The 12,639-nt window shown below is 39.9% G+C and overlaps 1 protein-coding gene across 1 annotated transcript; it reads left to right on the top strand.

The window, feature by feature from the left end:
* Positions 1-4,594: 4,594 nt before the first annotated feature.
* On the top strand, positions 4,595-12,221 carry LOC146664686 (uncharacterized). Its single transcript, XM_085411504.1, has 10 exons — positions 4,595-4,983; positions 7,994-8,068; positions 8,328-8,483; positions 8,747-9,062; positions 9,248-9,446; positions 9,733-9,778; positions 9,854-9,945; positions 11,122-11,232; positions 11,349-11,625; positions 11,752-12,221. The coding sequence occupies exons 1-10, from the start codon at positions 4,843-4,845 to the stop codon at positions 11,956-11,958; spliced, it is 1,620 nt and encodes a 539-aa protein (XP_085267630.1). The 5' UTR covers positions 4,595-4,842; the 3' UTR covers positions 11,959-12,221.
* The last annotated feature ends 418 nt before the right edge of the window (positions 12,222-12,639 follow it).

Raw genomic sequence — 12,639 nt, 5'->3', positions numbered from 1 at the left:
TTCTCCAGGTCTCTGATAAACAATAATCATAGCATCTTTAAATCTGTAACCTCCACACACACACAAAGTGGTTATTCATACTTTCATAAGGTGAGAGGAAGAGTACACGCTAGACAGGTCATCAGTCTGTCCGCTGTGAGGCGGCACAAAATCTGAATGCTGCTGAGTTTAGACGTGTGAACTGCTGTGGCTCTAAATGACAGAACACTCATTAAACTTATGAGATGTGTTCTGCACAAGAGTCCTGGTTCAGTGGTGAGGTACACCCACCTCTGACCTCTGTACTGGTGATATATATCACGCCACTACAGTGTAACCTACTATAATAATGCTGTTGACATGTGGTCACTCTACAGGACATGCTCACATAGTTAACAAATATGCATGCTCCTGCTCAGAGGTAAACCAGGACAGCTACATTCCTGGGCAGAGTGAGACCATTAACCTTTTTCCAAAGAACTAAATTTAATCTAGGCCGTTAACTTTTAATTTTAGCATGTTGGTGAATTTTAAAGCACAGAGGCTTTCATTTCTGAGAAAACATTTTCTGCTGTTTGACAGCAGCGGTTTGAAAGCTCAGTACGCTCCCTTGTGTTCAGGGCATAGATCCCTGCCTTTCCCTAGATTTACATTTCACCTTACTTTTGCACAGCCTACTTTATCTACTCAATGAATATAGTGTCTACCCTTCTCTTATCCCCCTTTACACTGAAACAATACATGAGAAACATTTCACTGAGACTCTGGATGGGACCTGATATTAAATTGTATCAAGTATGTGTTGGTTTATAAGCTAAGTTGCATGAAAAATAAAAATTAAAACCACCTGAAGCTGCATCGCTGTATCACTTTAGTAAAAGTTCATGCAAAACTATAGAGAGAGGCTGTGCCCTGAAATGAGGCGCCATCTGGTGGTTAAAAGTGGGTCTCAGGCTCAGAAAGGCCCCTGCAAGATTCTGGGTGGAGGCTGGACCTTTAGACAGACAGGCTGTGTGTGAGTCCTCTGCTGCAGTCCAGTTTGTTTACTCCAACGCTTCACTGGCTGATGAGCTGAACAGGTTTTATGCTCTCTTCCACACTGCAGCAATTAAAACAATTAAAATAACAAACGGCTGCACGTGCTCGGAGTGCACCAGTGAAGACGTTACATTCATCATCACAGAGCATGCCGTGAGGAACACCTTCAGGAGGGTGAACACCAGGAAGGCAGCAGGACCAGATGCAATCCCTGCCTGCGCTGACCAGCTAGCACCGGTGTTCACTGAGATCTTCAACCTTTCCCTGGCCCAAGCAGTGGTTCCCATGTGCTTCAAACAGTCCATCATTGTCCCTGTTCCAAAGAAACAACAGCCCGCTTGCCACAATGACTACCATCCAGTAGCACTGACTTCAATTGTAATGAAGTGTTTTGAAAGACTGATGAGAGATCACATCACTTCTTCACTTCCTGCCACCATCGACTCACTTCAGTTTGCTTACCAGACTAATCGTTCCACAGACGATGCCATATCTCACCTGCTCCACACATCCCTGAGTCACCTGGACACTTGCAGAGGGAATTATGTTAGGATGCTGTTCGTGGACTACAGTTCAACACAATGATTCCCTCTAAGCTTTTTACCAAGTTGACGGATCTAGGACTCAGCACATCACTGTGTCAGTGGATCCTCAACTTCCTCACAGACAGACCCCAATCAGTGAGGGTGGGAAAACAAGTCTCCATCTCACTCAGCACTGGAGTGCCTCAGGGATGTATTTTAAGCCCCCTGCTGTACTCACTGTACACTTATGACTGTGTAGCCACATCAGACACCACCTCCATTGTCAAGTTTGCTGACGAAACTGTTGTTGTGGGCCTGATCTCCGACAGCATCGAGACGGCCTACCTGGAGGAGATTAGGAACCTGGAGACCTGGTGCCAGGAGAATAACCTCCTCCTAAACGTCAGCAAGACTAAGGAGCTGATTGTGGACTTCACTACAAAGCAGGCGAGGAATTACAAGCCCCTCATCATCAGTGGCACGCCAGTGGAGAGAGTGGACAGTTTCCGATACCTGGGTGTCCACATCACTCAGGACCTGCCATGGTCCTGTCACATCAACACCCTGGTTAAGAAAGCCCGTCAACATCTCTTCTTCCTCAGAAGATTTAGAGACTTCCATCTGCCACTGAAGGTGCTTAAGAACTTTTACTCCTGCACCATCGAGAGCGTCCTGAAGGGAAACATCTGCACCTGGTTTGGGAACAGCACAGACGAGATCTGCAAAGAGTGGTGCGCTCGGCCGAACGCATCATTCAATCAGAGCTCCCTGACCTGCTGTCCATCTACACCAAGCGGTGCAAGTCCAAAGCTAGGAAGATTATGATGGACCTCTCCCATCCCAACAATGGACTCTTCTCACTGTTGAGGTCTGGGAAGCGCTTCTGCTCCCTTAAGGCCAAAACAGAGAGAATGAGGAGGAGCTTCTTCCCCCAGGCTATTCGGGCCCTGAGCCAGGTGTTGGGCTGGACTCTCACACACACATCACATCACTATAAGACTGGACTCTCACACACATCACATCACCACACGCACTCTGGATTTTCTTCATGCACACTTCCTATAATTTATAATCTCTTTCTGCTATTTGCACATTTTTACTGTAAATTTCTAAGTTAAATCTGTAAATTTTGTAATAACCTGTAAATTGTAAATACTGTAAAACCACAGTCATTTAATGGTCGGGCATTGCGCAGCTACAAGCATTTCACCTCATGTCACACTGTGTATGGTTGTGTGTGTAACAAATAAAATTTGAATTTGATGCACGAGCAGCTGATTACAGGTCAGAACATTGCTGCTTTTCCCATGTAACTGTTTTCACATCGGTTATATGCAGGTTGTTCTGTGGATTTCTGCTCCTTGCAGTGTTCCTCAGTGGACTGAATGGATCAAGGTACAGTGGTATAACCCAAACTCTGCTGATGTTTCCTCCATTTTTGTGTGCATGCGTCAAATGTTTGCATAGCCTCTGTCTGACACTTTCTATAACAGACCAGCTGTAAAGCAGGAGCTGTCAGCTATTCTCAATGAGCTGTGGAGTTTATGTGTAAATCACATGACAGCTGGGATAGACTACACGATCTCTGTTCAGGTGACAAATCTTTTCTAGTTTATTTAGCGCCTGCTATGTCTTGTGCTTGTACAAAGACGTGTTCTGTGTTTGAACTGCCTAGGGTAGAGCAAGCTTTGTAAGTCAGGGCAGTGCAGGATCAAGCCTCACAGCCGCTCTTCTCTAATGTTAATGAGAGCAAACTGAGAAATGTAACCACTTTCTTTAGTGTGTACTTTCAAACACTCTGAGCTTAAACATTCAGATCGTGTTTGCAGTCATCACTGTAATAATGGGATTTGTGGGCTCGCAGGTTACATGACAATCCTGGACAACTATGAGCGGTCTACATTAGCAATAATTAACAGTATCAATGAATTTTATGCATCTTTGTTGTTGTGCAGTGACAGAAAAACAAAAAAACTCCCTCTCAGCTTGTTCGTGGCCAAAATGGCCACGTCCTGTTTACGTACACAAAATGCTATCAAATTAGTATATATTAAAACATTTTCCTACTTTCATTGACTTGATTTTTTAAATTAGCACCGGTGCTAGTTATGAAAACCAATATATAATTCAAATTCAGAAATTATACCCTTTGAATACCAGTCAGATTACATATTATTACTACATTTTTGTGGGGGAAATAGCAATAAGGTTCACATTTTTTCATGATGAAACATGTTAGGCTTGTCTAAGTACAAACCTTGCTGGAACAATTGAGACCACCTACTGCAACTAGCAAGAGCAAGATGCAAGGCACCAGAGCTCTTTGTGTGATCTCGTGGACGAGGGAGATGACCGGACCAAGCGCTGTTCCTGCCGCTTCCCCAGGCACTCTTGGTCAGTTCCCCTGTAGCACTGCCTTTTATTGTGGTTACATGAATATGCATAGTTTCATTAACATTTGGCATCTTAAACAAGCATATGTGTGAACAAATCTTTGGAGAAAAGAGCCAGCAGCTAGTTTTCCTTCAACAACTCGAGGTGCTAACATCCTCTCTAGGTTATCCAAGCTGTATTTGTGCCTATTGTAGTCCAGGATTGCTTCTTGCTTCCAGGCTTCCTCTATTGCCCATCACTGACTGCTGGTTCCCTGTGTGTTGTGCTCAAATGAAGCACATTCCTCCGTTGCTTTGGCATGTGGGAAATTGTCATAGTAGTGCTCCTGAACCTGAGGAGCTTGTTTCTCCAGTCTCAGAACCATCTACTGATGTGGTCCCGACACAGGAGAATCTTGGTCCTCAACGTGAAGAGCTTGATTCTCCTGTCTCAGAGTCCTGCAGGTTTTAGATGTGTCCTTGAACCAACACAGCTGATTCAAATGGCTAAATTATCTCCTCAACATGTCTTGAAGTTCTCCAGGGGGCTGGTAATGAACTAATCATTTGATTCAGGTGTGTTGACCCAGGGTGAGATCTAAAACCCGCAGGACACCTATGGGCTCAAAATGTGGTCATAAATATTTTGTACTTGTAAAAAAGATTTGTACTTGTAAAAAAGATTTGTATGTGTAAAAAAAATTTGTGCGTGCGTAAAAAAGATTTGTATGTGTAAAAAAGATTTGTGCGTGCGTAAAAAAGATTTGTATGTGTAAAAAAGATTTGTGCGTGCGTAAAAAAGATTTGTATGTGTGAAAAAGATTTGTGCGTGTGTGAAAAAGATTTGTGTGTGGACTTAGAAAAAAAACCCCTGCAAGTTACAAGTACGAATTTTGACCCTATTTTTCTTCCTTTAAGCTGATTGGTCAATGTCATGTCAATCACAAATTAAACAATCCAATCAGAGAACAGATGGGTTTGGCTGTCGGGGGGATGCTTTACGGACCTTCAGGTCCTGGAAGGGTTGCAGATTGAAGATGGAGGACAGCGGTGCCGCTTCTGCGGCGCAGGTAAGCTTTAGTTTATGGTTTACTGGAACAAGCTAATTGTCCAGACATATATTTTTGAATATCATGTTCGTTTACTACACTGTAATTTTTCACGGTGCCAAAAGATAGCTTAAAAAGGGCTCTCAACATTAGCCCTAGTGTTGCATGTGTTTAAATAGTCTCCTGTGTGGCACGGTCTGTCTGCTTAAACATCAGCATCGTGGAGAATTATGTGTTTGGATTTAAGTGTAATCCCGATGAGATGTCGTTTTGGTAATAATTGGAACTGAAATGCTCTGACTTGACCTTAGCACTGGTCCCAGGTCACCCCCGAGTTTGTGTTAGAGTAATACTACAGTAATTACAGTATACAACAACTTTCAGCAGCTACTGAAAGTTAGGGGACCTAGCTTAACTTTCAGTAGCTGCTAACGCATTAACGAGCAAACTGCGCTAACGTGTTATGCTGCCCTAACGGAAAATCGGTTAATGTCATTTTAAGGAGATTACTGCTGACAGCAAAAATATATGTGTGTGTATAAAGTATCTGATTTCAGTTTTCTTCTACTACTGTAATTATGGCTTAACAAGCTTCCTGAGTGAGCGTTTTGGGATTTATGACAGCTTATACAGGGCTCTAGAGTGCGACCAATTTGGTCGCAAATGCGACCAAATTTTTCAGTGGTGCGACTAAAAATAAATATTTGGTCGCACAGGTGCGACCAACTGTTCCGGTAACAAAAAAAAAATCTCTGTAACTCTCCGTGTGGTCAACAACAGACACACATTATGCCCCTATCGTGGACTAAACCAATCAGAGATAGTCAGGGGCGGGACCTCTCTGATTGGCCGTGGTCCAGTTGAAAGTGCAGGTGGAAGAGAGAGGTGAGTAGCTTGAATAAAGCGATATCAATTCATTAACGGATTCCACACAAAGACCTAAACACGGAGCGGACCCAACACATCAGAATCAGCTTCGTCTTTCTCGGCTTTCTCACCCGACGGCCTGAACACGGACACGCTGTCGGAGCTTAGCGATTCTTCGGGTCCGCGCTGTGTTTACGTCTTTTTGCGCTGATTCTGAGCTGCAGGTTTTGCCTCTCTCCAACCAAAATTCACCGAGCCTGCAGCAAAAGAAGCAGCAAACTGCGCTTCACATTTGATCAATGTCGTCATGAATTCCCTCTGACTTTTGCTGTTTTGCTTCCACCACGATAAAAATCACACTTCCTGCACAGCTCTCTCTCTCTCTCTGTACTTCAGGAACAGTTTCCCGTCTCAAATCTGTTTTCTGCATTATTCATTCGCTTATTACCCACCAGTCTAGCGTTGTTTACAGCGCTTTTTCTTTTTTCACTTAAATGACCTCGGACAAGAAAGCCTAATTTCTGCTGTTCAATACTGAAGAAATTTAAATTTCTTAAAATTATGCAAAATTGCAGAATATTTTTAAGGTTATCTGCTATAAAAAGCCAGACCAGGAAAATCTCCTTCATGTTTTCCTGTGTTTTATTCTCAGTTACTTTCACACAAAGGCATCTGCTGTGATTTTCACAATTCTGATGAAGTCTCATGTGTATCAGTACTGATAAATGATCAGAATTATAATATTTCTGACTGTCTGAGGCTAAATTGAATCAAATCAGGACTTTGAGAACCGGAATTGAATGGATTATAGAAATCAGTGATGATACTCAGCCCTAGTGAGCAGCCTAGGCCTGAGAGAAGTGGATGTACTGTAGCTGTGGGTAATAAGAAAAGATGAAAAGAACTATTGATAACTTTTTTGTTAAGTTAAGGCCTGATCTGTCTGAAATTCATAGCCAGTGCTCTGACACGGTGCCATCAATATTTGAATGCTGAAAAAGCACAGTGTATCCAGAAAACACATTATATGCTGCAGTAAATGCACTGCCCAAGTGTCCCCTCTCCCCACGGCCTTTCAGCAGCAGACAGCAGCAAACAGGTCGTCAGAGGAGGCCAAGATGATGATTAAGTTTTTAACATTTTCTACAATATTGACAAAGCACTTTAAGCACAAGTTTGTTAGTTAATAATTTAGAAATTAATATTGTCTGTATGGACTTCCCCCCCCAAAGAAAGTGCACATGTAAAACTGCGGTGTTAAGCGATGCGGTTGAAAAATTTGAGTGCGCCTAACTTTTGTGCCGGTACGCCTAAATTTTTAAAGTTAGGCGTACCGGTGCGCCCATGTCAAAAAGTTAGTCTAGAGCCCTGTTATAGGCAGTGACATTGAGAAGTACTCTGTTATACAGTACCAGATTGACCAAGAATGCTTCTGTAGTTAACTGTAGTGCAGTGTCTGTCTGGTGTCAGTAAGCTAATGTCTGTTGATATTTGCTTTGCTGGATGTGTCCTGTTCAAAAATTTAAGAAGGAATTCAGGAGAAAATGATTTAAAAAGATTGGATTTGCTTCAGCAGTTGAAATTACAAGTTTATAGTGCCAGCCTTTTGTGTGAACCAGCTTCCCAAAAAGGATAATGCTGAAACGGGCTTTACAGCTTATATACTGTGACAATAAAAACATATGCTGATTCTAAGGCCCAGTTTACGGCATCTTGTTCAGCCTCCCTAATCCAGAGACTAATCTAACCATTAACGTGTGTTTGTAAGCATACTGCAAAAAACCCCTCTGCACTCTATGTGTACCTGCAATATTTCGAATACAGCGCTGAATGACATTCTCAACCTTCAAACATGGAGTGCCAACATGCTTATGAGCACATTTGCGTTGTGTACATCTTTAAAAAAAAAAAGAAACAGCCTTACTTAATAATTTTGTAAAGTAAATTTTCAACCCTAACAGATGTCACATGTGTTTAGGGACTTTTAAAGTCTTTCTGCATCGGGTTATGTGTTTTGAAGTGTGCTATACTAAATTTGTGGGTCATCTGTGTCATCATGGGAACATCCACAGGGTACTTCAGAGAGAGAAATAGTAGAGTGTATGATACATCCATAGAGAAACGTGTAAATCTTTGAAAATTGCCTGATTGTTTTACTTAACAGGTGACTGTAAATCAAGTGGACCTTGGTCGATCTCCCTCCAGAACAGAGAACCTGGGATGTTCCTGTGACTCTTTGGTGGGTTCATTTTTTTCATTATTAAAGTAAAGTTGTTTGAATTTTTTGAATACAGCAAGGTGGCACAGGATAAAACATATTTAAAAATAATTTTTAATGCAATTCAGTTTCTTTACTGTATTACAAAGTTAATCAAAATAAAAAGATTTCATGAGAATATTATTTGGTTTTATTGAGTTTTACGCAGTTTGACATTTCATTGTTCCTTCAATGCACTTCATATGATATTAGTAATTGAATAATTTTTTTCTTCTTTCAGGTGGCTTTAGGAAGACATGTTTTCCAAAACCTTCAAAATAGGCTGGTGCAGTCCTACCAACAGCAGCCCTTGGACCTTGATCATATTGAGTTCCTCTGCGTGAACGCATCAACTCTAGTCTGTTCTCTTTCTGCTCATATTAATGTTCCATCAGTGGTAGGTTTATTTGATTTAGTTTTGGTTATCTTTAAAAATCGTTTCAATATATGCCATTCTTATGTATCTTATAATGTTAATTTTACAGTGTAGTAATTATGCTATACAAATGCACCTGTCATCCATTGCCTTGTTAAATCCAAGATGAAATTTTGTTCTGTGTTTCAATATAAAGATTGGGTATAAGAATAATGATAGTAAGATGGTAAAACTGAATTCCAGGATTTCATCCAACTAAATATTTTAATGCAACCATTTTTTAGGTGGTTGAAGCTCTTCACCACCTCATCTGCCTCATCCATTCCGATATGGATACAAGAAGGTCTGCCATTGTTGTTGACAGCTCAGCTGGTGAACGGGGGAGGCCAAAGCTCTATGTTTCCAAAGACCACCTCAAAGATCTAATAAAGATGGACCTCTCCGTTCCTTGTATCTCCAAGCTTTTGGGCATATCGCAGAAAACAGTCCGACGAAGAATGGAAGAGTGGGGCCTCTCAATAACGGCAACCTACAGCTCACTATCAGATGATGAAATTGACAACTTAATTGCAGCCATAAAACAGGAATCAAAAAATCTGGGTTAGTTATTCATGTGAAAAATAATGCTTGTAATAAGGCTATTTTATTTTTCTTGCTAGCAACCGTTCATATTTACATGAATAACACTAGCTGAATGTCATGATTAGTTAGTAGTTTGATTTACTGTACTATAAGTGCCTTCCAATGTGCAGTTGTGATTCTTTCACTATGGAATGTCTTTTTAGGCTACAGAATGGTTAAAGGATGCTTCAGGGCACTGGGCCACAGGGTGCAGTGGAACAGAGTATGGGATTCCATGCGTCGTGTTGACAGCGCTGGAATCCTTGAAAGGATGGCAAATCTTGGATGTGTTGTCAGAAGGACATACAGTGTTCCTGGTCCTCTGTCACTACTCCACATTGACACCAACCATAAGTTAATTAGGTAAGTTTAACATAACTCAATAGTCATAGGGCACATTTGGGCCCATTACTATTTAACTCATTCATGCATATGCAAACACTGTATTTTACATTACGCCATCACTTTACCGCCAAGTTAGCAGTTTTATATATATATATATATATATATATATATATATATATATATATATATATATATATATATATTTAGTGTTTATATATCATATTTGATTATTGGTGAAAAATGCAATTAATTAATTATACTCAGTGGCTGAATTCTTAGGGGCTGTGTCTTTGTCTCTTTACAGATATGGACTTGTGATGTTTGGTGGTGTTGATGGCTTCTCAAGGAAGGTTTGCATTCTTCACTAAAATAGCAGAAAATGTGATGCTAGTACTAGTACTTCCATAATGTCTCTTTATTTTCAGATCTTGTACTTGAAAGCAGCTAACAACAACAAGGCTTCTACAGCACTGACGTTCTTCCTTGAGGCTGTACAGAAGCATGGATTTCCATTGAGGTATAATGCAAAAACTTGCTGTTCACATTAGAGCATAGAGGCTTAAATCAGTCTCACTTATATTTTGAATACACATTCGTGCCTGACACACATGCTTGCTGTCTGGAAATGATTGAATTTTCCTATCATTTGTATTATATTTTCAGAGAAATACTACAATAATAATAATAATAATAATAACACGTTTTATAACACCTTAAGGTTATCTTACAATAGCAACAATACAATATATTGAAACATTGCAAATAAAATGTAGACATAAGTTAAAGAAGAGAAAAGCAAGCATGACAGTATAAAAGCTAATCAAGTTAAAATGGACTAATACAGAATCAGGTGTATGCAATTCTGAATAGATGGGTTTTGAGACGTGACTTAAAAGTGGTGAAAGTGTTTGTTGTCCGGAGATCTGGTGGAGGTACATCCAAAGTCTTGGGGCAGAACAACTAAAGGCTCTGAGTCCCATTGTAGTTAGGCAAGCATGTGGAACAGACAGAAGGGAAGCTGAAAAAGAGCGAAGTGTATGAGGGGGCGAGTACCAATGTAGTACAAATGTAGAAGATCAGATAAATATGGACGAATATGTCAAATCAGTGTCAGCTGTTTCCCATGTGTTTTCATTTTCTCTAATCACACTTGTGTGTATTTAGTCTGTGTGTTTCTGTTCATTCTTTGTCATGTTGTCTGTTGTCGTTTGTGCCATGTTTCCATGCGTCTCTGCTTCTACGCTCCAGGTTTCAGGTATCTTTGTATCCACGGCGAGTTTCATGTTTTTGTTTTTATGTTTATCTTTAGTCTGCCCAGTTTAGCTTCATCTCTGCCTTTTGTTTTGTATAGTTTTTACCAGCCTTAAGAAACGGCTTGCTTTCTGTTAACATTCAAGTTTTGTACCACACTGCACTTGGGTCAAATATTAATACTTCACATAGTCAGCTGCTCAGCCAGACTGTGATAGAACAACCATTTCACTGACTTTGCAAGTTAACATTGCTAGTTGTGTATTGTACTTTTGGGGAAAATATTTACAAATATAGCTCTGCATAAGAGCTCAAAGAGCCCTAAAAATATTATACAGTTGAATGTAAAACATTCACATTTTTCTTTAAATGATTAACTTTAAAATATTGCTAAACTGTGATACTCTGCAATTTCTGTGTCCTTTGTTTTTCATATTTCTAGAGTGAGGGGAGACCAAGGAGTTGAGAATGTTGACATTGCTCGATACATGTTTGAAGTTCGGGGCTGTGGTAGAGGAAGCTTTATGTCTGGCAAAAGCGTGCATAACCAAAGGTATTCCTAATTTACAACAAAAACATATTTTTGATTGCCAGGTGTAGTATTCTGGCGTTAATTATTGAATGTGTTATTAACAAAATTACGTTTAAAATTTTTGTTTTGTTTTAAAGGATAGAGCGCCTGTGGCGAGACGTTTGGAATGTTGTCACCAACATCTACTACGATCTTCTTCACAGACTTGAGGAAGACAGACTGTTGGATCCAACAAACTGTACTGACCTTTTTTGTGCACAGTATGTGTTTTTGCCACGAATCCAAGCAGATTTGGAGACGTTTATTGAAGGCTGGAACAATCACTCTCTTAGGACAGAGCGGAACTACACCCCAAACCAACTATGGGAGATTGGAAAGACTCAGAATCCAGTCAATCCTCCTGAAAGTATTGTGGTATGATTACACATCTCTAAATTATTCAAATTGCTTTTTTGAAAAAAAAAATATATGTATATCATTGACAAAATTAATAAAGCATGTATTTTAAAGACTTCCTGAATTGATGGCGTCTAATTTCAGGCAGAGTATCCAGATGTGGACATTGCAGACTTGGACCAAACTGGTATTCACCTTCCAGAACTTGTGTCTCCACTTGACAGTGAGGATTTGGAAAGAGTGAGACACCTTTTCAATCCCATGGAACCCTCTATGTCCTATGGGGCTGACATTTACAGTTCCCTTCTCCAGTATGTGGAAGGCATTCTTGAGAACAGGCAGGATTTATAGCTTTATCTAGTGATAGTTGAAAATAATATGCCCTAACAGATGTTTACATTATGTTGAATTATCAGTTTTTGTATCTGAGGACAGTTACTAAAAGTCTGCATCAATATTTATTTTCAGTTTTTAATGTTAATGCATTTTGTGTTTGATGAGTTTACTAAACCATATTTTCCTGATAATCTGTCAGTTAATGCAAAGGTAACATGATAAATGCTTTCTGTTCTCATGTAAGTCCTTTGTTTAATAATAGCTTCAATAAAATTTTGTTTAGGTGCCATCATGCCTATTCTTGCTGATTTATATTTTTATTTCATTTTAAAGGCAAGATTCAATTAATATACTTTATTTACAGTCTGACAAGATTTCTTTTTCTTAACTGTGATGGAGTCTAGAATGTAACTTGTATTTAAGTCCAATAACTGCTGCTCCAAATCCATGTCCTTAACAAATTCTGGATTTCAATTTGGGGTGTTCAAGCATATTTCCTTTGATTTACAAAATGATTTCAAACAACCTCAAAAATAATCCGGAAAATTATCATCCAATTTTCATAGCCCAAAACTTGACTTTATTGGTAACAGCTTGAAAGTGACAAAAACTCTCATGACTGTAGAACTGTAATGTTTTGATGTGTGTTAGCTGTCCTGCATGCGGTAATTAAATAGCTTGACCACAGCTGACAGT

The sequence above is a fragment of the Rhamphochromis longiceps genome, linkage group LG7 (assembly GCF_057381845.1).
Source record: "Rhamphochromis longiceps isolate RC_006_pf linkage group LG7, R_longiceps_female_GT1.1, whole genome shotgun sequence".
In the NCBI taxonomy this organism is placed as follows: Eukaryota; Metazoa; Chordata; class Actinopteri; order Cichliformes; family Cichlidae; genus Rhamphochromis; species Rhamphochromis longiceps.
This window is presented reverse-complemented; position numbering and strand designations above follow the sequence as displayed.

Bases quoted from the DNA above. Each gene is read 5' to 3' on its own strand.
- LOC146664686 (XM_085411504.1), top strand. From the start codon at position 4,843: ATGTCATGTCAATCACAAATTAAACAATCCAATCAGAGAACAGATGGG. The intron at 8,069-8,327 runs GTGGGTTCATTT...TTCTTCTTTCAG, and splicing joins GATGTTCCTGTGACTCTTTG to GTGGCTTTAGGAAGACATGT. The intron at 9,946-11,121 runs GTATAATGCAAA...TCATATTTCTAG, and splicing joins AAGCATGGATTTCCATTGAG to AGTGAGGGGAGACCAAGGAG.